General features: G+C 47.3%; 1 protein-coding gene across 1 annotated transcript in view; it reads right to left on the minus strand.

The window, feature by feature from the left end:
* JDP2 (Jun dimerization protein 2) overlaps positions 1-26427 on the minus strand; it is a 42541-nt gene extending 16114 nt beyond the window's left edge. The window contains exons 1-2 of the mRNA XM_075926856.1: positions 25872-26427; positions 6887-7110 (exon numbers count right to left, since the gene is read on the minus strand). Coding sequence (XP_075782971.1) covers positions 6887-7087 — 201 coding nt within the window. The 5' untranslated portion in view covers positions 7088-7110; positions 25872-26427. The remainder of the gene's footprint in view (positions 1-6886; positions 7111-25871) is intronic.
* Between the last annotated feature and the right edge of the window lie 507 nt (positions 26428-26934).

Consider the following 26934-nt stretch of genomic DNA (forward strand, 5'->3'; position numbering starts at 1 on the left):
AGTCTGGCACCACCTGGAACCCGGAAGTGCTCCGGCCAGCCGGACAATTGAAGCTGCTCTGCCCCGGGCTTCCCCGAGTCAGCCGTTGGTCAGTTTCAGCAGCGGCTGACTTGGGGACGCCCGGGGCAGAGCAGCTGAGGTGCTGGGTTTGTCCCGTAGCGCCACGTCGACGCTGTGGGACCAACCCGGCAGCACCCCAAATGCTCTGCCCCAGACTTCCGCAAGTCAGCCGCTGCTGAAACTGACCAGCAGCTGACTCTGGGAGGCCTGGGGCAGAGCACTCCAGCTGCTCTGCCCCGGGCTTCCCGGAGTCAGCCACTGGTCAGTTTCAGCAGCGGCTGACTTGGGGACGCCTGGGGCAGAGCAGCTGGGGTGCTGCCAGGTTGATCCCGCAGAGCCGCCCCCCCCATCAGCTCCACCCCACCCCACCCCACACCCCTCATAGCTCCCCCTTCCAATAGTCCAGCATATTTGATAATCCGGCACCCCCAGGTCCTAAAGTACCAGATTATCGGAAGTTTACTGTACAGAGAAGGGTCACACCTCCTAGAAAGGTTACAAAAGCTCTGGGCGTGTGGCTTGGCAGTGGCAACAGGAGAATGTGATTCAGGACTCGTGGGGGTCTAGCTGTGATTTCTTCAGATACTGTGTCACTTTTTCTCTTTCTGCTTGTCATCTGGTGACACTGGCCCTTTTAAAAGGGTAAAAAGTGCAGTGGTCAGCTAACTCAAATTGGATTTAAAAAAAGGCATGGGGCCCTTTAAGGGAGAGAGGCCTGAGTGCACTGACAGAGAAGGGTAGGAGGGACACCTGAAGAGGAAAAGGAGGTCCAGAGAACAACAGGAAAGGAGAGCAAAGTTAGCACAGGCAGCCACTGACAAGAATACAAGATTGATTGTGAGGAGTGGCCAGAGCTGAGGAACCCCAGCTGAGACAGAGAAGAGCTCATGAAGGCTCTTTCGAAAGAGAGCGTCTAGACTGCACGCGGAACTTTCAAAAGAGCAAGCCGCTTTTTCGAAAGAAAGCACCCAGTGAGTCTGGATGCTCTCTTTCGAAGAAGCCCTATTTACATTCAAGAACGCCTTCTTTCGAAAGAAGCACTTTCGAAAGAAGGCGTTCTTCCTCGTGAAATGAGGTTTACCGCCGTCGAAAGAAAAGCCACGTTCTTTCGATTTAATTTTGAAAGAACGCGGCTGCAGTCTAGACGCAGGTGAAGTTTTTTCGGAAAAAGGCTACTTTTCCCGAAAAAACCCCTGAGTCTGGACACAGCCGAAGAGGCCTCTGTGAAGAAAGGGAAGAACCACCCTGGTTAGGAGAAGCTGAGCCCAAAAGAAGAAGGAGGTTGATCCCACAATAGGGGTAACTATGTGCAATGCCTCAGGGAGTTCTATCCTTTAGGGTACATCTACACTACAGCATTATTTTGAAATAGCGCGTCCACATTGATTGGACGCTGAATCACATTTAAGGCCATCTGGAACTGGTTCCGGCAGGGTATCAGGTCAGAAGTTACCTTGTGGCCAGGGAGGCCAGCAGGGCACCCTGGGAAGGGCTGGAGGCCCCCTATTTTGAAATAAGTGTCTACATAGCACTTATTTTGAAATAGCAATTTCGAAATTGGCACTATTCCTCGTGAAATGAGGTTTACCAATTTCGAAATAAGCCCTCCACTATTTCGAATTAATTTCGAAATAGCAGTTGGCTTGTGTAGACGTTAGGAAAGTTATTTCGAAATAATGGCTGTTATTTCTAAATAACTTTGCTGTGTAGACATACCCTTACTTGGAGCTCTAGGAGAAAGCTTGTGGGAGAAATGTGGGCCTTGGGATGCTAAGACAGGAGTCCTGGTGAATGGGGTCCTTGAACAGGTGCCACAAGGATTAGGACAAAGCAGTTAATGACTCATGTCAGGGTGAATGACATGGGAATGGGATTGAAGATCTACTGTGAGTAACCCTTTAGGGATTTGTGAGGAACTGTTTTTACTATGAGGAATCTGGCTGACAGTGGCATTTTACATAGCTAAAAGGATGTCAATGCTGCCATGAAAAACACTATTCCTTCGCTCAGGTGGATTCCAAGGAAAAACTGAGACTGGCACACTTCTTGTGCCACTGCCTATCATAGGCAGATGCTCCATCTTTTCCCAGTAATAAAATGGGGATACTGACACTGGCCTTCTCTGACAGTGATTGAGACTTAATTCATGTTTTTAAAGCTCAGTGAAATGTATACATAGGGCCATTGGGTATACATACAGGAAAGAGTTTAAGTAGCTAAAGGGTTAAACTGGGGAGGCAAGGCAGAGGAAGAGAAGAAATTTCCAATGAGGAGAGGGGCTGAAGGATTTTATGTCATTTAAGTTCTTCCCATTCTCTCCAAATCAAGAAGACGCTGGAGTTGCCTTCTTCACAGTGCAGACTATGACCAACATGAATTTCCCCAAAGCACAAGCACACACACACAGTGGAGCTGATCCTTTCAGTAGGGTTTAGGAAGCAGTCTCTTCATCCCAGTGCCAGGGGAGACCCTGTTCTTCCAGCCAGGCATGCTGATATGTGTAGTGTCTGAGCTGCACCTCCCCTAGAGATGAAGGCAGCTGTAGGCTGCATTGTAAAAACTGTGTAGGCTGCTCTTTGGCCACTCCTGGGATACGTAGTTTTGGCTTTAGTTTTCCCAGGCTGCAGCTGCAAAACGTCTGCTTTGAACAGCTTCATTTAATATCCTCGGCTTGCTGCCTTTAGGTCTAGTGCTGCTAAGGAACATGTTACAGCAGGGCACCTGGGTTGTGGCATGTGCCAGAACCTGCCATTTAGATTTCCCCTGTTTTGTTACAGGTCTTAAGGAAACTCTTTCAGTACTTGCCCTATGTTAGAACACAGAGCATGGAAGAATGAATCTCCTCTCCCTTCCTCCCATCACCGACACAATGAACAACACATGACTCGTAAGGGTCTAGCTGACTAGAGGCTCTCTGCTGTTGAGTGTGTCATGGACATTAATGGAATAGTCTCACACAAGCCCTCTGGTCGAAAGAGAGGAACAGTATGACCACCCCGCCCACTATATAGATGAAAAAGCAGAGGCGTGAAGAGGCTAAGAAAAGTGTCTAAAGCCCTAGCAGGAGCCAACTATAACAAAAACAGCCAAATGATCGGGGATGGGGAGAGCTATGGAGTAAGGATGTTAAATTGCGGTTAATTTACGAGTCAAGTAGTCGATAGAATTTCCATCGATTACTCGACTAGTCCATAAGCACCTCCACATTCCTCCTTTGACATGTACAAGAGCCCTGCTGGAGGTTATACATTTCAAAGGAGGAATGCGGAAACACAGGTGCAGCCCAGAGCCAGCTGGATGTCCCACTGACTCCAGGCTGTACATGGTGAGCCAGCTTTGAAATGTACAAGAGTCCCCAGTGGGGGCTCTTGTGCATTTCAAAGCGGCAGCTCAGCATGGAGCCCAGGGTCAGTGAGTCACTTAGAGTCCCCTGCTGACCCCGGGCTCCATGCTGCACTGCTGATTTGAAATGCCACGTGGAGCCCAGGGTCAGCTGACCCTGGGAACTCCCCAGCTGACCCTGGGCTCCAAGCAGCATTTCAGCAGAACCTAGGATCAGTTGGAGACTCGCCAGCTGACCCCGGGCTCCAGGCATCACTACCACTTTGAAATGCCGCCTCGGCATTTCAAAGGGGCAGTGCTGCATAGCTGATCCTGGAATCAGCTGTGCGGCACTGGCCTTTGAAGTACCTCCTTTCTTCCCCCCTTTGCTGCCTCTATCAGATAGAGGCAGCAAGTGGGGGGGAAATTGACTAGTCAACTGACTATCTGACTAGTCTTTAAGGGTATGTCTACACTACCCCGCTAGTTCGAACTAGCGGGGGTAATGTAGTCATCCGCAATTGCAAATGAAGCCCGGGATTTGAATTTCCCGGGCTTCATTTGCATAAAGCCGGCCGGTGCCATTTTTAAATGCCGGCTAGTTCGAACCCCGTGCCGCGCGGCTACACGCGGCACGGAGTAGCTAGTTCGGATTAGGCTTCCTAATCTGAACTAGCTGTACTCCTCATTCCACGATTAGAAGCCTAATCCGAACTAGCTACTCCGTGCCGCGTGTAGCCTCGCAGCACGGGGTTCGAACTAGCCGGCATTTAAAAATGGCGCCGGCCGGCTTTATGCAAATGAAGCCCAGGAAATTCAAATCCCGGGCTTCATTTGCAATTGCGGATGACTACATTACCCCTGCTAGTTCGAACTAGCGGGGTAGTGTAGACATACCCTAACATCCTTACTATGGAGCTGTTTTTCAAACTGGCTGATGGCAAGGGAAGTAACTGGGGGAAAAGGAGCAGAATCCCAAGGGCAGGATGTTCTCGTTCATAGCAGGTATGATTTGTGTTCAGTGCCTGCAGCAGGGAGACCCTGGTTAGCACTTACTTTGATCTCTAGCAACAGCAGATTCTAAAGGCAGGTTCCTCTATTGAGAACACTGGTGAGATCCCCCCTAGGAACTGTCCAATACAGTTGATGCATCAGGGCACACAGAGAGACAAGGCAGCTGGTGACAAGGCATGAAAAAGAAGGGTGAGGCCCTTGAATTTCAGTGGCAGTATGTGTAGAGTGCTGAGGTAGGCAGCTCATCATGGTCTGCCCTGCCTCTAAGGAACAGTGCCGCTTAGGCTAGCTAACCATTGGACAAGTTACATTTTGTACATGCTAGGCCTATGCTGGAGCTCATGACTGCTCAGCTGATAAAGGAAATAATCTTCAGCACACACCCATAGCACCTCTTACATGAGTTAGACAAGACAGCTTGACAAAACTTCAACTAATTGCAACCTGTGTCTCTAAAAGTCTCCTGCAGTTTCAGTGGGATCTGAGAGTTTCCTGACTTCCTGGCCTAGCCGGTTGCACAATATTGGTGTGTGGCTGTTAATCAGCTACTGTGTTACACTGCACAGGGGATGATGTTGCAATGGTGAGTGAGTGAATTGGTCCTTCTATGTAGTGTATATAATTACTTGGAATCCTCTAGCATGAGAATCCCTCTGAGAGCGGCTGGTGGGATACCTGATTTTCATGAACAGTTATCTCTATTTGGTAGGGAGGGGAAAGAAAAGAAAAAGCCTTTCCACTGTGCATACCTTAATACTGCGTGTGTGCTACTCATGCCACAGGAACGAGAGATAACAACTGAGACACCAGCTTAAATCCCGGGAGAATTCCATGTCCAGTAAGCTTCACCTACTAACCTCAGAGGCATTTGTGGGTGATGAGCTGGACATTCATAACCCCCATGCTATGTAATGGGTGAAATGTAGATTTTTGGTAATAGCTTGTTTAATCCCACTGGCCTAAAAACAGACTCCCTGCCCTACAGTGTTGCTGTTCCTTCTCCCCTACATACTGACACCTGCAAGCAGCACAGAACTTTCACCAGCTATCACAGTGCAGGAGTGCCTGATACCAGCAGTACAAATTCAGATATTCCTTGGGAGGGGGCAAATACTGGTACTTCCCCCAGCAGGGGCTCTGTTCTGGTTCTCACACATCCTGCCCCCCTTCCACGGTGAGCACAGGTCTCCCTCGGCCAGTGAGTTTTCCCCTTTTACCAACAATGCACACGCTGGTTCTGCCAGGAGACAAAATCATGTCAGACTCCGCTGCAGTCTGATGTACAGTGAGAGAATCTCTGTGCATCAGGCTGTAACATCATTTGGCCTGGTTTCCCTCTGCCTGGACTGAGGGATGTCTGGGCCAAATTTCATTGTGGTTGCAACCCGGTGCATCCGATCACAATATCATTTACTCAGAATTGGCCCAGTTTCCCTCTGTACAGCTGGATTAAATGTCAGTGGTACTGCAAGCATGTAACTGGACTAAAGCTTTGGTAGTACCTATACTGATTAAAGAAAGGACAACTGCTTGAAAGTGTTTGGTCCAAGACCCCTCTGTCTTCTAACCACTGGCTTGGCAGACTATGGAACTTGAAGTACATGCAAAAACCTTGTGGCAGCCTGAAAACTTTCCATACAGTAGCAACTGAACAAAGCAAGGGGGTTGCTATTGGACCTTTTAATGCTTCTGACAGAGGCTAAAACTTTCACTGATTTTCGGGTTCCCAACTTCTTGTACATTGGGCCTCACATTCACAGTGGCTAAGCACTTGGAGCTCCAATTTGAAGTCACTGGGAATTGCAATTGCTCAGAACCCATGGAAAAAATCAGCTCAAAGTAAGTCAGGTAGGTAATCACAATCTGCAGCCATATATGGAAAACTTGGAGCAAAGAACTTTGATGCTCACTGTGTAATTCCGATTTTGTGCACCACAGTACAAGGTATAAAAAAAATATACAGTATATAAGAAATGGAAGAAAGATTAAGTTGATAATAATGAATATAAATCAGAAGCTAAGCACTGTAAAACATTGATAAGGGAAGCAAAGGGACTCTGAAAAAGTTTGGGGGGATTATGGTAAAAAATCAGCTGAATCTCAGATCTCATTGTGATGCTGTGGCCAAATTACAAATATAATCCTTGGATGTATAAACAGGGAATACTAAGAGCAGGCGAGAGGTTATTTTATCTCTGTATTTGGCACTGTGGCAATTGTAATGCTGTGTCCAGCTCTGGCGTTCACAATTCAAGAAGGATGTTGATAAACTGGAGAGGGTGCAGAGAAGCATCATGAGAATGAATAAAAGGGTTAGAAAATGTGCCTTTTAGTGATGATCTCAAGGTGCTCTTTGCTTGGGGAGAAGTAGCATGAGGGGAAAAGCTTGTCCTGCTACTATCCATGGATAGAGGGCGTCAGTCTACGGAGCCTTTAGAGCAGCCCCCTGAAGAAGGCAGGCAGGGCTTGCAGAATTCCCCTCAGAACTCACCTCACTTTTCACAGGCTGGGACCTTTTTCCAAGTTTTACCTCCAGGAAATGCAGTGGCGAGATCATGGCCCCAATGTTGCGGATGTCAGCGTACTTCAGCTCTTCCACCGTCAGGGTGGTGCCAGGGAGTCCCGTCAAAGGGCCAAGCCCTGGCAGAGCGCCAGCTGTCAGGGATGGATCTGGAATCTGCCCTGGCATCATAGCAGGGAAAGCAGCTCCAGGCTCTAGGGAGAGACCAAGACACGGGCCATTAGCCATGGAGTCCCACAAACTGGAGAAAGCACAGCTTACTCCAGAATCCAATAGGGTCTGAATAAAGGGGAGCAGCTGCTCTCTCCCTTTCTGCTCTCACTCCTATACCTCAGGAGCACCAGGTGTCAGGGCCACTGAGCTAATCTGTTATGAAGGCTCTTTCCCCACATCTCTGTGGTGCTACTGAGGAGGTGAAGAGACATGTACAATCTCAGAACAAAGAAGAACCAATTCCCCTTCCCTGTGCTCTGATGCTGCAATTTGAGCCTGTGTCAGAGTAAGTGCATTTCATCCCACCCTTCCCATCACAAAAAAACACCAAAAAGGCCATTGTACTCCCATTCCTTACAAAAGACAAATGTGCTTGAGGAAGAGATACCATTCCCCAGTGTTACCACTCCTTGTATATTGTAATTGGTGAGCCACACTCAAGTCCCAGAAGGAACGCAGCACAGACACAAAATCTACCAACATTTGAGAGTCCTCCCACAAGAACTCAGTCACGACCAACTCTGACAGTTACATTATCAACTAGAGAAACAGCCCCAGCTATACCATGGCACCTCCCACTCCCCAGCTATGTGGCCACACTGAGTAGATTAAAACACACTAAGGGTATGTGTAGACTACATGGCTCCATCAACGGAGCCATGTAGATTAGGTTTCAAGACATAGGAAAATGAAGCGGCGATGCTTCATTTACATCAAAATGGCTGCCGCGCTGTGCCGATCAGTTGTTTGGCGGCACAGCACGGTAGTCTGGATGCTCCGCGGTCGACAAGGGAAGCTCTTGTTGACCGCCCCATTATGCCTTGTGCGGAGCGTCCAAACTACCGCACTGTGCCGCCAAACAGCTGATCGGCACAGCATGGCAGCCATTTTGATGTAAATGAAGCAGTGATTATTTAAATCGCTGCTTCATTTTCCTATGTCTAGTAAACTAATCTACATGGCTCCGTCGACGGAGCCATGTAGTCTAGACATACCCATAGTGAACAGTAACAGTGTATACTGCAGAGAGCCTAGAGTAAAAAAGGAAAGGGCTGCAGATAAGGGGCTTTGTAAACACCAGTATCAATTGGTAACTAGTTCCTCTCAGGGAAGGCTGCAGCGGAGAGAGGCAGAGCAGGAAAAGAGGCACAAGAATAACTATACTTGTAAGACAAAAACTAGTCAGGTAGCACTTTACCAGACCAGTTTTTGTTTTGTAAGTTTATCCTGTACAGACTAACTCGGCTACCCCCTGAAGCTTCTATACGTCTAAGCTTCTAGCACTACTGTGTAAGACATGGTTGGAATATTGCAAATCCTGACAATGAATGATAGAGGGAAAGTTAGGTTTGGTCATAGAGGCTTGGGAGCCTCCACAGTGTTCCCCACAGAGGAGTCCACAATCTCCTTGAGAGAAAATACCTACAAGAGGAGGAACATCAGGCAGAACCTATGTGAATAAAATCCCTAGGTCAAAAGAAATTAACTCTAGCAGGAGGGGCACATCTGCAGATCAGAATGGGAAGAGAAATCAGACAGAGACAACAAAAGACAAGAGTGTTAAAGGGCAACTTCAGCTACTTAGAGGTCAATGGATCAATGGTTCCTTCAGGATGTGCTCTGGAGAACAATGTCTTGATACTACAGGTGACTGCTTCTTGAAACATCTTGTTCAGGATCTGACAAGATCAGAGTCTACTCTAAACATAGTTCTAAGTAATTTTCAGGCATTGGTGCAGGAAGTATATACCAAGGAGCCATCAACAATTATGATAATATGCATTGATTATGACATCCTCTACGGAGGAACAAACTGACAGCCTGTGAAATTTAAGAAGGGGGACTTTTCCTGACTGAAGATAAAGGAAAATGCTAGGAACTAAAAGACACAGAAACAGCATGAAGGCTGCATAAGACTAACTTAGAATCACAGATGAGATCCGTTCTCCAAAACAAACAAAAAGAAAGGAAAAATCCTCAGATACAAGAGTTTATTTTGGCCAAAAACAAATTAAAAAGTGGGGGGGGGGGGGGAGAGAAATCCAAGCCAGGTGAAGCAAATAGACTGGGGCAAACTCTGGCAGGACAGTTACAAGCTGAAGAATGAGGAGAGCTAAAAGGAAATATGAAAAGGAGCTAATCTATTAAAAAGAATAAGAAGTTCTTTAATTAGATGAGAAGAAGGAAGACCATGGAAGAGTGAATGAGTTCTGAGACCAACAGAGTATACAGAGAACAACTGGGTACCATCTACACCAGGGGTAGGCAATAATTTTTGACTGGGAGCCACTTCAGAAATTTTTGAAGTAGCCCTGGGCCATCCTAGAAGGGGTGGGGCCAGGACACTTCCGTGCTTCCCCACCCACAGACTGGTCCCCCACCCACAGACTCGGGGTAGGGGGAGCATGCAAAGTCTTTGCCCCCCCGCCCCAGAGAGAACCGCCAGCTGTTTTGAACAGCTGGAGGTTCCCTCTAGGTACTTGTGCCTCTAGTGATGGGAGGAGACTTTGCGTGCTCCCCCCTGCTGCCCCCAGGTCAATCAGGGCCTGGGGAGAGGTAGCATGTGAAATCTCTTGCTCCCTGCCCCAGCTGGTGGTTGACTTTAAGTGCTGAGCCCCTTGCAACGCCGGAGGAGACTTCACACACTCCCCCTGCCCCCAAACCCCAATTGGCCTGAGGGCGAGGGGAGTGCATGAAGTCTCCTCCCACCCTGCCCCTGTACTGCAAGGAGCGTGTGGTACTTAGAAGCACCGCACCCCTTGCAAGGCAGGAGGAGATTTCACGCACTCCCCGTGCCACCAGACCAATCAGGGCTTGGGGGCAAGGGGAGCACACAAAGTCTCCTTCCACCCTGCCAGGAGTGCACGGCCCTTCTAAGTGCTGCTCACTTCTTGCAGGTTGGGGGCAAGGTGGGAGGAAACTTTGTGTGCTTCCCCCCTACCCCCAGACCCTGATTGGCCTGGGAGCAGCAGGGCCTCTGCGGGTGGATCAACTCACTTGGCAGGCCAGATCCAGCCACGGAGGCCTTTTTGCCCATCCCTGATCTACACTGTAACTATATTTGTATTTCTGTAACAAGGCCAATGCTTACAAATGACCAAAATTACAACATACATAGAATCACAGAACTGGAAGGAACCTTGCGAGGTCTAATCCAGTCCCCAGCACTCATGGCAGGACCAAGCAATGTGAGGCAGTTGTGTCCAGTGTTCCCTGTACGCCATGTGCTTGTGCAGCCTCTCAGAAGATTCCAATGCATCCCAGCTGATCAGCAGAGCACTCACAGCTAGGTTTTTGTTTCTCCTGGTGATGCACATTTGCACATGCCTCAGGGCACATGGAAAAAATATTCCACACATCGATGGAAAAGTTTAGAGGGAACACATGTTGTGAAAAAAGCTACTGCATGGACACAACCAAACCACATCACCATGTTTGTGCATGACACTCATGACTTGCATAACTGGATTTGATTCTGTGCATTCTGGGAAAGTCTGGGCTTCTACCCCCACTGCCTTGGCAGACAGCATACTCAAGCCATGTACATAGTGCTAGAGAATGTGGGCAAGGCTCTCTGGCATGTCCTATTACCCAGAGAGCTGGGAGGAAGAAGGACCAGCTAAACAAGGAGCATTAGAGGGTCCCATCTACACAGTCTACCAACAATTGTAGAGCTGGTTGTATAAATTCAGCCTAGGCAGTTGTCAGGGTGCAATACTAACACCACATGGGAAATGGACAGCATGGTGGCAGCAGGTGATAACGTGACTCACATTAGAAAGAACAATTTGAAATCTTTATGCTCTCTAATATGCTCTCTTTGTGCAACCTCTAATGGAGAGGTCACATTGAGCAGTGCACAGAAGGGCATCTGCTAACCATGCAGCAACAGTCACAAAAGCAATAGTGTCTATGAACAGAAAGTAGTACTGGAAACCTGATAAGGGCATTATCGTAAGTCAGGGTGTGTCCTCTCAGAATCCAGCACTCAGCTTTGGCCACAGGGACAGAGAAGAAACAAAAAGGTAATAGAAAGGATTAGAGGTGTTCAATAAAAAATTCTCTCAGATACTAGGACATTTTTGCTTTGAAAAGAGAAAACGAATAAATAAATTATATAGTCTCAATTAATGAATAGTCTTGCTGGACTAATGCTACTTGATAAAAATGGATGTTCTTCCAATATTCCAACTTACTTGGTATAAAAGAGAAATGAGAGACAAAAAATGAAGTAATTTTATGTGGCACAGGAAGAGACAGAGTATCAGCTCATTGAGGCTCCAAAGACAGAAAACGAAGTAAGATAGTAACATCTCCATTCGAAAATTCTAGCACTGGCCAGCTATAATTCTACATGTTTAGAACTGGTTACATTTCACAGACATTCAAAACAATTCCCCCTCACCCCCATACAGCAGACCAGTGAAGCAACATATCATTCTCCTTTTATTCTTTCCAACCTGATTTATGGCTACATCATTTTGCTCCCTCAAGAGATGAGAAAATGTTCTGTCCTAGGCCCCACTCTGTCAAGTGCCAACCCCAAATTCTAATTTCCTGAATAAACTGTTCCTCTAGGTTAGAAAGGCACTAATTTAAAGAACACAGACTGCCAAAAGGCTGTTGACCTTTGTAGACTTTTTCCAAGGCACACAACCACAGAACTTTGAACAGCTCAGAATTAATTTAATATATCTTTTGGGGACTTCTATATGTACTTACAAGTCTGACATTTCCTATCCACTGTTTTTAAAGGCAACATCATCTGGGAAGAAAATCTAAGGAAAAAAAACAAGTTCAGGAGAGCAGGCAGTTCCCCTAAGAGAGATATCTTAAAGACACAACAGCAAACTATCCCAATGAAAGGAAAAACAGAAGAGTAGTAAGAGGTCAAAATGGCTTTATCAGGAGCTCTTTAATGATGTGAAAATCAAAAAGGAATCCTACAAAGAGTGGAAACATGGACAAATTGCTACAGATGAATACAAAAAAATATAATGTAGAAACAAAATAAAAAGGCTAAGGCACATCTAGCAAATATATTAGATGTGAGAGGATGAGGGAAAGTATGGATCTTCAGTATTGCCATACAAATTGTAATCAATTGTATGGCAATACTGAATCAGACACTAGCTTCTCTGTGTGTTTTGACATTGTGGAGAGCTGATCTAAATTTCCTTCCAATACACAGATGGTCAGTCTTGTTTCTGATAATTCCAGCTTGGGCATTCCAAATTACTTTGTGGATATATTTGCAGAGGAACAGTGTTCCATAATTTATGATCACTGATACCAAGCACAGTTCTACCAATCTTTTACCATTCTGAGTTTGGCAACCAAACTTATGCCCACCCATTGCTGTCTCCTCTCTGTTGCTATCATCCACAACTTTTCCCTTTAAGTCCTCACTAACAAGCACAAATCATGTGGTCATGTGACTGCTTCTTGGAGCAGCTGGTTCTCGAACCAACAAGAGGAGAGGCAATTCTTGATTTAGTCCTAAATGGAGTGCAGGATCTGGTCTAAGAAGTGACTATAGCTGGACCGCTTGGAAATAGTGACCATAACATAATTAATTTTAACGTCCCTGTGATGAGAAAAACACAATAGCAGCCCAACACTGTGGCATTTGATTTCAGAAAAGGGAACTGCATACAAATGAGGAGGTTAAACAGAAATGAAAAGGTACAGCGTCAAAAGTAAAATCCCTGCAAGCTGCATGGCAACCTTTCAAAGATACCATAATAGAGGCTCAACTTAAATGTATACCCCCAAATTAAAAAATACAGTAAGAGAACCAAAAAAGTGCCACTTAGCTTAACAATGAAGTAAAAGAAACAGTGAGAGATAAAAAGGCATTGTTTAAAAAGTGGATGATAAATCCTAGTGAGGAAAATAGAAAGGAAGATAAACTTTGGAAAATTAAGTGTAAAAATATAATAAAGGAAGGCCAAAAAGGAATTTGAAGAATAGCTAGCCAAAAACCCAAAAAGTAATAGCAAAACTTTTTTTAAGCAGATCAGAAGCAGGATGCCTGCTAAACAGCCAGTGGGGTCATTGAATGATCAAGATGCTAAAGGAGCACTTAAGGACAATAATGTCATTGTGGAGAAAATAAATGAATTATTTGCATTGGTCTTCATGGCTAAGAATGCAAGGGAGATTCCCAAGCCTGAGTCATTCTTTTTAGGTGATAAATCTGAGGAATTGTCACAGACTGAGGTGTCATTAGAGAAACAAATTGATAAACTGAACAGTAACAAGTCACCAGGACCAGATGGCATTCACCCAAGAGAACTCAAATGTGAAACTGCAGAACTACTAACTGTAGTTTGTAACAGGGATGTTAAATGTAATCGGCTAATCAAATAGTTGATGCAATTTGCTGTTGCTACACTTCAAAGGCGAAAGCGCTGCAGGGAGCACAGGGCCAGCAGGGGATTCAAGCAGTCCCCTGCTGGCCCCGTGCTCCCTTCAGCGTTTCAAAGCAGCACTGCCGCATGAAGCCCGAGATTAGTGGGGGAGTCCCCAGATGATCCCCGGCTCCACGTGGCACTGCCACTTTGAAATGCTGCATGCAGCCCAGTGCCAGTGGCTTTCAAATCAGCAGTGTCAGCAGTGTCATTGGTTAACCATTTACACATTTATACTATCATGTCCCTATCCCATATGGGTCTGTTCTGGGATCAATCCTATTCAACACATTCATAAATGATCTGGAGAAAGGTGTAAACAGTGAGGTGGCAAAATTTGCAGTTGCTACGAAACTCCTCAAGAGAGATAATACTGTGAAGAGCTACAAAAAGGACTTTACAAAATTAGGTGACTGGGCAACAAAATGGCAAATAAATTTTAATGTTGATAAATGCAAAGTAATAGATATTGGAAAACATAATCCCAACTATATATACAAAATGATGGGGACTAAATTAGCTGTTACCATTCAAGAGAGAGATCTTGGTGTAATAATGGATAGTTCTCCTAAAACATTGACTCAATGTGCAGCAACAGGCAAAAAAATCTCAAAAAAGATATCTTAACATTAGAAAAAGTTCAGAAACGGGCAACAAAAATTAGGGGTTTGGAATGGCTGTTACGTGAAGAGAAATTAAAAAGACTAGTACTTTTCATCTTAGAAAAGAGGGGACTAAGGGGGGAATGATAGAGGTCTATAAAATCATGACTGGCATTGAGAAAGTGAATAGGGTAAAGTTATTTACTTGTTCCAATCACATAAGAACTAGGGTCAATAAATGAAATTAATAGGTAGCAGGTTTAAACCAAACAAAAGGACATATTTCTTCACACAATGCACAGTCAACCTGTGGAACTCCTTGATAGAGGAAATTGTGAAGACCAGGACTTTCACAGGGTTCAAAAAAGACCTAGAAAAATTATTGGAAGACAGGTCTATCAATGCCTACTAGCCAGGATGGGCAGGAATGTTGTCCATAAGCTTTGTCTGTCAGAAGCTGGGAATGGGTGGCAGGTGATGGTTCATTTGAGGACTACCTGTTCTGTTCATTCCCTCTGGGGCAACTAGCATCAGTCACTGTTGGAAGACAGGATACTGGGTTAGATGGACCTTTGGGCTGACCCAGTATGGCTGTTCTTATGTTCTTAATGTCAATTGGCATTTGTAGAACTGATCTTTAATCTCATCATCATAGTTTTCTGTTGGTGAGTAACATTGAGTAACTCCCATTTTCATGTACTGTGTTTGACGCCTAGTTCGGGGCAATCAGATGCCAATGGGCACCCAGTCTATAAGCATTTTTTCTGCTTTGAAAATTATAATGCTGCTATCTCTAAGTGGCACCAATCTTGCCTCCTTGGACATATAATGGCTAAATTTTAATTTTTGATGTTTTGCCAGTTCTGTAAACCACAGCTTCTGAGATTATATCCATCTGTTTGTGTGTGTTAGGGTACGTCTAGACTACATGCCTCTGTCGCCAGAGGCATGTAGATTAGGCTACCCGACAGAGTAAAATGAAGCGGCGATTTAAATAATCGCCGCTTCATTTAAATTTACATGGCTGCCGCTTTGAGCCGACAAGCAGCTGATCAGCTGTTTGTCGGCTCAGCGCGATAGTCTGGACGCTCCCCTGCCGACATCAAAGGGAGCTGTCGACAACCCAGGTATGCCTGGGATGAGGCATACCTGGGTTGTCGACAGCTCCCTTTGATGTCGGCAGGGGAGCGTCCAGACTATCGCGCTGAGCCGACAAACAGCTGATCAGCTGCTTGTCGGCTCAAAGCGGCAGCCATGTAAATTTAAATGAAGCGGCGATTATTTAAATCGCCGCTTCATTTTACTCTGTCGGGTAGCCTAATCTACATGCCTCTGGCGACAGAGGCATGTAGTCTAGACGTACCCTTACTTTGGTTGTTGTTCAGCCCATTGTTAAAATGTTGCAGAAATTCACTTTCCTAGTTCATTTTACTGTCAGGAAAGAACCTGTCAGAATATTGGGTTCCTGGTGGCTCCCTTGTCATTTCTCCATGACAGAGTCCATTATTTGGCACATTGTTTGTCTGAATGGCTACCTTGTTGTGTTTCCATAACTCAACTTTAAAAACAAAAACAATAGGATGTTGGTCTAACATTCTTCCCCCAACCCACAGGATCAGTAAGTTTCTTTCAATATCTTCCCTACCCTCTGACCTATCTTGGTTGGGTAACCCTGTCAGCAAGCAAAGCCTTCCAGCACCATAGCTCTCAGGGTCACAGTAGTAACAAGCCTTCCCTCCCCATCAAGGGTAGTCCCCAGAGAATTGCTATGTTAAATGTTATTAATTTGTAGATATTAAATAAAAACTAAGCATTCAATACGCTGAGTGCCTTAGAATGCAATAGAGTTTTCCTTCTGTTATCTAATATAATTGAATACTCTCTCATTCTCATGCAAATGTTCCTCACTTTATCACGAATGCAGAATACTCTGTATATATACATAATTTTCACATACATGGTTTACAGAAGGCCTGCTGAGCTACTATTTGCCCATTCCTGCAATACAAGTCCTAGGACACATTATTTTGAAAAACAATATCTATAACCCTTAGATCGCTTTCAGACTTCAAAGTAATGAATACTCAGAAGAATACCACAGAAAAGGATGCAGTCTAAATTCGGGATGTGAATGTGTACCCATTTACACGATTAGTTGATGAGCGTGGGCTTATCAGTTAATCCTAATGATTACACGCAGTCCGGCAGCGGAAGCTGATGCGCATGGGGAGCTGTCTTTTAAGCTGGCTCCCCGTGTAGGCCGACTCCCACAGAGCCACCTTGCCCCACCCCATGCTCCTGTCTCCCACAGAGGCAGTGGCGCGGGTGGGGGAGCAGGCAGGAGCCGGTACTCATGGGGAGCCTTGCACACTACTCCTCCCTATGTTGCTGCCTCCCTGCCGTGGCAGCTCCCATGGAGCTGTCTGCCCCCCACATTGCTGCCTCTGATACAATTTCAGCAGTTACACATTTACAAAAATTAACGTATTTTAACACCCTTAGACTAAACTGATAAAAAGTCTGTGATCATCATTAGATTATTTGCCAGTAACTAGAACACGGCTGTCTCCAATACCTGCAGATGTATTTTATCCTCTCAGGGCAGGTGTATGCTAGCAGAGAAAATCAATGTAAGAAACGCAATTCCAGCTACACAATTGTCGTAGCTGGAGTCAACATACCATACATTGATATTATGGGGTGGCTGCATAGTGGGAGCTTGATGGAAGAAACTCTCCGGTTGACTTCCTGTACTCCTCATGACTGTTCAATTTAGTGGATCTTTACTAGGTCAGCTAAATCGAACCCCAAAAGATAGATTGCCAGAGCATGGATCCTCTGGTAAGTGGAGATGTGGCCTCCAATAACTCTGTGCTAGATACTGACAAATGCTAACTTTAATGGAAACCACTGGTCTTGTGTGTGCTATATTAATGTGAATCTTTCTGATGTAAAGGAGTCACGTATGTTGAGTACATCAGAAAATCAGCTATAGTGATGTCAGCAAAGACAAAACCATGAAGGCGCTCTGGGCTTTTAGGGTATAGTCACAAACTGGGATAGCTCAGGAAATAAACCCCCTCTCTCTGACAAGGCACTAATATACGCACAAGTTATTTACTTGTTCCCATAATATAAGAACTAGGGGCCACCAAATGAAATTAATGGGCAGTAGGTTTAAAACAAATAAAAAGAAGTTCTTCTTCACACCGTGAATAGTCAATCTGTGGAACTCCTTGCCTGAGGAGGTTGTGACTATAACAGGGTTTAAAAGAGAACTAGATACATTCATAGAAGTTAGGACCATTAATGGCTATTAGCCAGTATGGGTAAGGAATAGTGTCCCTAGCTTCTGTTTGTCAGAGGGTGAAGATGGATGGCAGGAGAGAGATTGCTTGGTCATTACCTGTTTGGTTCACTCCCTCTGGGACAGCTGGCATTAGCCACTGTCAGCAGAAAGGATAATGGGCTGGATGGACCTTTGGTCTGACCCAGTATGGCCATTCTTATGTTCACTACATAAATCACTGTCAGAGATGGGATGTCAGATTAGCTAAACCAGGAGCATGCTGCAGTATGGTAGCCTCTGTATGCCCAATATGGCATGAGTAACCTATAAGTGCAAAGCAATGGAAAATTAGACACCACTCTCTACAGAAAACCCACTGACTCATACAGTTACCTACATGCTTCCAGCTCCCATCCAGAACACACCATACGATCCATCATCTATAGCCAAGCCCTTCGATACAACCGCATCTGCTCTAATCCCACTGACAGAGACCAGAAGCTTCAGGATCTCTACCAAGCATTTATAAATCTCAACTACCCACCCGGAGAAATAAAAAAGCAAATTGAAAGAGCCAGACGAATACCTAGAAACCATCTACTTCAAGACAGACCCAAGAAAACCAACAATAGAACACCACTTGTCATCACCTACAACTCCCAACTTAAACCTGTCCAACACATTATCAATAAACTACAGCCTATACTGGAACAGGATACCATACTCCAAGAGGCTCTGGGAGACAGACCCACAGTCTCCTATAGACAACCACCTAATCTCAAGATGATTCTTACCAACAACCACAGGACATACCACACTAATACCAACCCTGGTACCTTCCCTTGCAACAAGCCCCGTTGCCAGCTTTGTCCACATATTCATTCTTCTGATACCATTATTGGACCTAACCAAGTGAGTTATAAGATCAAGAACACATATTCCTGCGCATCCAGAAATATAATTTATGCTATCATGTGCCGAAAGTGTCCGTCTGCTATGTACATTGGACAAACGTCTCAGACACTTCGCCAAAGGATTAATGCCCACAAAATAGATATCAGACAGGATCACAAAGAAAAAACAATTTCTTGCCATTTCAACCAGAAAGGACACTGTCTCAATGACTTAACTATCTGCATTCTGCTACAAAGACCTTTTACATCTGCACTTGAAAGGGAATCCTCTGAACTGTCATTCATGCTAAAATTCGACACTCTCTGGGGGGATTGAACAAAGACCCCAACTACCTTACCCATTACAAAGATAGCTTCCCCAATTATCACCTCTAATACCATTAGCTCACTGACATCTACCTTTCCCCACCTCTAATATCATTAACTCACAGACACTTACCTTCCTTCCCCCCCACCCCACATCCCCCTTCTGTTCTGAAATGTGATTTGTCCTTTTCATATGTGTTCATTTTTTTTAATTGTATCCTTTGGTATACAGTCAGTCCCCGGGTTACATGGATCCAACTTACATCGGATCCCTACTTACAAACGGGGTGAGGGAACCCCGCACTAGCTGCTTCCCCCCAGCAGACCAGGGAGACGCGAAGCTAGCGCCCCCCCCCCCCCAGCAGATCAGGGAGATGAGGAGCGGCTTTTCTCAGCAGACACCTCAGCTTGAGAATAAAGGACTGAGGGAAGTGAGGTGTGGGAGAATAAAACTGAGCTCTGGAGAAACGTTTGGCTAGAGTTTCCCCTACAATATGTACCAGTTCTGACTTACATACAAATTCAACTTAAGAACAAACCTACAGTCCCTATCTTGTACGTAACCCGGGGTCTGCCTGTATATGGTTGTGACTATTTTCTTCCACTATTTGATCTGAGGAAGTGGGTCTGGCCCACGAAAGCTCATCATCTAATAAACCATCTTGTTAGTCTTTAAAGTGCTACATAGTCCTGCATTTTGCTTCAGCTACACCAGATAACACGGCTACATTTCTATTACTATAAGTGCAAAAGCTTTTCCAGCTTAAGTCAGGAAAGCACATTGAAGAGCCAGACCCTGTATCTGTTCTGACTTAATAAGCAACATCAATGCCCTTCCCAGAGACACCCACCCAGATGCCCTTGCAAGAGGATAGGATGTGAATAGTCATAGGCAACAGACTTTATAAACTCCCATCCTGGCAATGCCTTTTCCCTGAATTCTTGGGCCCCAGGGAAGCTCCCACCCCCCTCAGGGCCCTGATGATTGTGGCAGGGAAACAAAGTGGCTAAGGGGGATTGCTCTCCAGGAGATAGAAGCCAGAGCCCATTTCCGGTGTGGGAAGGGTCTGGCTCTGCCTTGAACTTCTGTTTATTTTCACACAGATGGCAGAAATACCACAAGAGTCTCTCACAGAGAGATAGCTCTGCCTTTGGGCTTATTATGAAGGTTTTACTAGAGCACAAATCCAACAAAACAGCCTTGCTGTCTACCTCCCCTCCCTAGATGTGTGAGTGAGACAGCCCCACTGCTTGTCCTCATACCTCATCAGAGAGACAGCCCCTCTGCCCACCTTTCTATCAGAGACAGAATCCCCAAAAGATGGCCATTCCGCAGCCCTATCCGGTCAGCAGAAAGTGCCACTGCTTAGCCACGCTGCTCAGCTCAGCCTCTTGGGCTGCATTTGTGAATTTATCTCCAGCGCTGCTGCAAACAGGATCTTTTAAAACAGAACATTTGTTACAAACCTACAGGAGTATCAGACATGCTCAGTCTAACAGTGAAGCCCCCAAATACAGCTCAGGTTGCATTAGAGTCCTCCAAATACACAATCCATCAAAGAGCAACCATCCCTACTGCTTTCTAACTTGGCAGATATCTATCCTCTTCATGTGACTTCCCATGCTCTGGATACAGATCATATCATATGGCTCCACCTTGCCGCCTCTCCCCCCCTCCCCCCGCAACCTTCCCTACCACATCCATCAAGCACACTAAACTGCCATTAGATAAACAACTCTTGTTCTTCCTGTTTCTCCAGTACCTTCCACCCCAACGAATCCCAAGCTTTAAACCACTAAATAAGCTATACATCAAGATCACACTCTTCTTGCCCCCAACCCCACTGCTAGGCAGCCATCTAGTTAGCTTGTGAGCTCTTTGGGACAAAGGCTGTCTTTCCGTCCTGTACTGTGCACAGCAACTAGCACTACAGGATCAATGACTAGGACTCCCAGGCTCTACCACATACAAATCATCATCATCATCATCTCTGGTGCGGAACATGACAAATGTTCAACACCACAATGCACAGCTAAAAGCAGTTTATAACATGAAGATGAGAATCATCTTACTTCTAACTGAAGCAGCTGGGGAATTTAGGGAGGCAACATGTAATTACTTCATCTGGAATTTAGCCTGGACACTGAGGTTAACAACCTGACTCCTGTGAAAAATCCCCTGGAACATTTAATGACCACAACTGGTCAGAACTGGAGTTTATTTTAAATGACATTTCATCAGAAAGCTGGCACCATCAAGCACTGCATTGGGAACCTACGGTGAGCGCTGACTCAGAGGGGAGAATGCCCTATACATATTCTTCAAACCACTTCCGGCAACTCTGGGCGTTCCTTAATAATCTCTCACTCAAAAAATGACCCGGACTAGTCACTTTACACTAACCCTGCTCAGCAAACAAGCCCATCTGTACTCCTCAGTTATCTGGCTACAGGTTAACTATCCTTCAATGTTTGGATCAATATTCTGAATGCTAATGGCTTTCTCAGTTGCCTTTAGATCAGTCAGTGATAGATGGACTCCCCACCCACTTCTTCCTCTGCGGGCTGCTCTAGGGCCTAAGGAGGAACCATGTAGCTGAACACAGTGGCTTGTGCTATGCACTACAGGTCTCAATCTCCAGGGTAGCAAATATGGTGTCAGATTTACCTAAAGTACTCAATATCCTACACACCTCTCATGGTTATCCCAATGGGAAGAATCTCAGAAAAGCTTAGCACCAAACTGAATTTGACTGGATATCCAGCCACTGGAGTGCAGCAGGGGCAGCAAACTCAGCCCAGGGTATAGGGGGGAAAGGAGGTGAGTAAAACATTGCTCACAGCCATGCATTCTGATATTGGCTAGTTAGCAACACTGAGGGATGGGGTGTGGGGCTCTTATTTATTCCTCTTTAGCAAGGGCCATAACACAAGACCACAAAGCACTGGAGGGGAATACTAGATTGTGAGAGAAAGGTACAGTTACATCCACAGGCTTTTAAGGTCACAGGCTGATGAGCCACAGAATGAGACAACAGTTTGTACTTTCTCAGTGGATTCTGTTAAATCCCAAATAGCCAAATAAACCTGGGAGACAACGTGAGTAAGGGTATGTCTACACTAGCCCCCTAGTTCGAACCAGGGAGGCTAATGTAGGCATTCGAAGTTGCAAATGAAGCCCGGGATTTAAATATCCCGGGTTATATTTGCATGTTCCCGTCTGGTCGCCACTTTTAAATTCCACTAGTCCGAAGTAACTGCCCGCGGCTACATGCGGCAGTGAAATAGTAATTCGAACAAAGTCCTTAGTTCGAATTAACTGTTACACCTCATTCTAACAGAGGCAGCAGCACAGGGTGCCAGGTAGGAGATGATCTGTGAAGGGAGCCAGTTTAAAAATCACCTCCCCTCACGGACTGGCTGCCTGTTGTCCCACATTGCTGCCTCTGATACTGGAACTGAGCTAGGCTGCCAACCTGGCTCCTAATACACTTTAAATGCAGAGCCGCAATGGGGGTAGGTCCCAGACTTGGTGCGAGCCAGGACTGAACTGGACTGCTGGCCAGCCTGCTAAAAAATTTACTGGCAATAGAGTGGGGGGGAAATACGCGTAGTCCAGAGCTATTCAATTTTGGAAGCTCCAGGGGCCACAATGATACTTACAGCACTGCAATTTAAGTGTGGTTGCATGTACATGCAAATATATGCAAATAGCTTTTCACACTGATGGCATGAATACAAAGATTAAGGCAAAGCTACACAACACCTGGGAGACAGGTGTAAAGTCAGTTTTGCTGATATTAAACAAATGTAATATTTACCCAATTTCTACCCATATGACAGCATTTTTAATGAGCAATGACAGTCCAGGAATTTAACTACTAAAATGCGTATCAACAGAAGACCATTATATTGACTACTTTTTTGTTTTGGCTTCCATCTGTGGGCTGCGTGTTGAGCCCCACATAAACCCAAGCTGCACCGCAGGCTGCAAACGAACGGATCATGGGCCGCATGTTGAATAGTCCTGGTGCAGTCTATAGAATTAATCTATAAGCTTTTGCTTATCGGTTAATCGACGACACCAGGGGTGCACAACCCGTGGCCCAGACCCCAGCTGCCCAGATCTAAGCACCGTGTGGCCGCTAACAGCCAGGCCCAGCCCCCAGCCACCTGGATCTAAGTGCCACATGGCCGCCAACAGCTGGGCCCAGCCGTGGGGGTCGTGGTTGCAAAAAGGTTGCACAACACTGGACTACACTATTACATCCGTATCCGGGACTTACCCCTGCTGTGGCTCTGCATTTAAAGTGTATTTTGAGCTGGGTGGAAAGGCAGCCTGACTCAGTTTTAGCTCGCACAAGGTCTGAGAGTTCAGACCCGCCCCAGACAGGGGCTGCTGCCACCCCGCATTGTTGCCTCTTTATCAGATGCAGCAGCACAGAGTGACAGGCAGCCAGTCCACAAGGGGAGCTAGTTTTTGAACTGGCTCCCCTCGGAGACCAGCTCCCACCCGGTACCCTGCACTGCTGCTTCTGATACAGAGGCAGCAGTGCAGAGTGGCAGGGGGCTCCTCGAGAGTGAGGCTGGAGTGCACTGGCTGCCGGCCACACCCTCGGGGACTACAGAATAGTTGACTAACCGATAAGAATTCATGAGGTTACTCAACTATTCAATTAACCAATGTTTAACATCCCTAATATCCCCAGACATCTCCATGTAAAAGCTAGCAAATTCCCAACACAGGCTTCTGGCAAAGGCCTCCAGATAGAAATTTTCATGCTAGTTTCAAGAAACATGCTAAAAATTCCAAGTCTGAGTAGCTGAAGCATTTGTCTCTTCTGTGCTTTCAGCGATCATGCACACTCAACACGTGCGCGCGCACACACACACACACACACACACACACACAGAGTTTGGCAGTGGTTGCGTTCCAGAGCTGGTAATACAAGCTATGAAGCAGGCTGCCAAGACAAGCAAAAGAATGAGCCAGGCCCCATTTCATTGGCCCACCATACACTGCATATGGCCCTGGAACCAGCCAAGAGAGTGTTCTCACCCTCCTTGAAGGCATAGGAGGGCCTGTGTTTTCAAATACACCTCCACAGGGCCTTCATTAAAAGCAAAATGGAAACATAATGTGTGTGTGTCTCTCAATATTTCTCCCTTTCCCCCAATTTGCTCTCAAAGCTATTTCCCTAACATTGAAACAGAATAATGCCTTCTGGAAAGAAAAAGCACAAAAGAATGTGACTTTCATTCAGTTCTATGTCTGGCTACTAAAATGGACTTGGGACTGAATGAGCAGAAGGAATCTCCAGGGGCTCCCTTTCCAGGGCACAGAGAGCAAGTAGGAGGAAGCACACTCATGAGGTAGCAGAACACATTGCAACCCTCCCTGTAACAAAACCAAAGTGGGCCTCCCAGAATTCAGATTTTCTTATTCTTAACCCACACAGCAAGCATTTAACATTCACTGTGTGGACAGGTGAACTAGAAAACAAAATCTGAGGAAGTAATAAAACCCACTATGGCACCAATCAGAAATGAGTTGTTACCGGAACCCATTAAAGCCAGGCATTAAAAACATAACGCTAGGGCAAAATACAGTGTTTGTTAACCTTGATTCCACTCTCTATGCATTTGTAGGTCTCATTTGGGTACACCTACATTGCACTAAAAAAAGCATCAAGTCTCAGAGCCTAGGTTAACTGACTTTGGTTACAGGCCTAAAAACTGCAGCACAGACATTTGGGCTCAAACTGTAACCTGGGCTCTGAAACCCAACCCCGGGCAGGGTTTCAGATCCTGTGCTCCAATCCAATCCTGAACATCTCCACTGCAATTTTTAGCCTCTCCCGCCCCTTCCCCTCAGCCTGAGCTGGAACTCTGTCATGGGTCCAGTGTAGGCATGTTGTTTATGCCTTTGTGATGTGCCCATCTGTGCAGCATCTAGGTGTCCAGGACATCAGTGAGAGTTTCTTGTACAGGGAACAGAATGTCAGTCAAAATTCAGGTGCATTGAAGAGGAAAATGCTGCAGGTAAACACAGTACACAGCAGGCTCTGAAGCCAACCCTCAGGAGGCTTCTATCTTTGTGTTTTAAGGTCTGTTAGCCTTAGCCCTATCCTATCAGCCCACTCTCCTTAACCTATCAGAAGCTGTGCCGACACCGAAACATGCATAAAATCCTAGCACCTAATGCTGCAGGATATAGGTGATGGAACTAGGGGTGCTGTTGCACCCCTAGCTTGCAGTTATTTATATCCTATTCTGGGTTTACATTTTGGTTCAATGGCTCTCAGAACCTCAACTGTGCAAATTGTTCCAGCACCCATAGCTTGGGCCTCACCTCCCCCATCCATCCCTTTCCTTTTGTTGTTTCCCTTCACTTGCCCAGCTGGACTGTAGGCTGCTGAGACCAGGGCCTTGTAAAGCCCCCACACTGTTGGCTTCTCAGAATTAAAAGTGATCAGTACCTGGCACTAGGCCCTACACACTTCAGAGCGTCTTCACACCAACCAATGTGGGATAGAGATAGGGGCCACACTTTGCCTCAAGCTTCCCTTCCACAAGGGACAGCCTGCCCTCCCTGACCAGCAGCCCCAGGGTGCAGTCATGGGTGGTAGCACAGAGGTGAGAAGTGGCTGGACATGGCACAGCAGCTCCCAGGGCCAGCACACATTCCGGAGCATGGCAGGCAGGCAAGGCAGTCCCTGAGGTCATTAGGGGGACACGCAGGCGCCCTGCTCTGGCCGCGGGGAGGGATGCAGGCAGTCACCAGCCCATGCCAGTGACAAGAAGACCCTGGACCCCTGAGCGCCCCCTGCATGTGCGTGAGAGGAACGGGCAGGACGGGGGCTGCAAGGCAGATCCCAGAGCACAGCACAGTCCGGGGGGCAACAGGCAGTAACGTCCCCTCCGGTCGCCGCGCCGAGGATGGGGGGAGAGGCCCAGAGCCCCCCAGGCTCCCGTGACCCAGGCCGGTGCAGGTTCCGGGCCTGGCTTTGCAGCTAGCCTGTTTCTTTCCCGAATCCCGGCCCGGCCCAGCTGCTACACCGGGAGGTTTTCCCAACCCATCGCCCCGTCTCGAGAGTCGGCCCCCTGTTCCGAAACTCCCCAGGTCCCACTGCCAGCCCCACACCGAGTTGCCGCGGCCTCCCGGCCCCGCACCGAGCCCCCCGTCCGCCCCACACTCCCCGCTCCGCCCAGACCCACCGTGCAGAGGGAGAAGGCGGCCGACGTGCCCCCGGGGCCCGGCTGTAGGAGCCGGAGACAGGCGACACGCTCAGCCCCTCCGCTGCCGCCTGGCTCCGGTGCTCTGCCCCTGTCCCCAGGCCCGTCCTGCCGAGTCCGGTCCCGGGAGAAGCCGGAGCAGCTGCCGCCACCGGGGCGCCTGGCCAGCAGCCGCCGCCGCCACAGCCGCCGCCCCCCGTCGCTGCCCCGGTGCGTCCTTCCCGCAAGCTGTGGCGGGCGGCTGGGTGGGTTGCATCAGCCCCGGTTATATAGCGGCCCCTGGGCTGCGGGGAGGGGTCGGGAATGCGGAACCGGCCGGGCTGCCAGCTCCAGACGTCAGGGAGGGTGGAGAGGAGGGGACCGCAGGGGAGGAGAGCGCAGGCCGGGGGTGGGACCAGCTCTAGAGACAGTGACCTCCAGCTCCCTCCGCCCGTTCACCGCGCTGCACATCCCCGGGAGCGAGAGCGTGCCGTGCCGCACACCCCTGGCGGCCTCCTTCGCCCTGCACCCGGGCCAGGAGGGCTCAGCTGCATGAACTCTTCTCCTCCGCGCCCTACATCCGGGGGTGGCATGACACATACCTCCTCCTCCTCCTCCTCCTCACGCCGTGCATCCCAGTCAGGAGGCTGGGGGGAATAGAGGAGCCGGCCGCATGTTGCGCACACTCCGCTACCCCTTTGAGCTGTAGATCGGAGCAGGGCTGGGGAGTCAGCTCCACAGCGTGAGAGAGGCGCAGCGCACACGGCCGGCGCTCTCCCCATGCAGCGCCCTCTTCTCCGCCCCCGGTTTGGGAGAACGGAAGGCGAAGAGGGAGGAATTGCCAGGCTCGCTGGCAATCAATGCCTGCCTCACCCCCTCTCCTACATTATCCACATCTCAGCCAGGGCAGGAAGGAGTTGCACCATGTTCCAGCCTCTCCACCCCATCAGGGGGGCAGGACAGGGTGCTCCAGATCTCCCACTGCTCATTCCTACCTCTGGGAGGGAGGGAGAGATCTGAGAAACAGATGGGACAGCTGAAGAGACCGTATCCCACCTACATGCCA

Source organism: Pelodiscus sinensis, chromosome 4 (assembly GCF_049634645.1).
Source record: "Pelodiscus sinensis isolate JC-2024 chromosome 4, ASM4963464v1, whole genome shotgun sequence".
Taxonomy (NCBI): Eukaryota; Metazoa; Chordata; order Testudines; family Trionychidae; genus Pelodiscus; species Pelodiscus sinensis.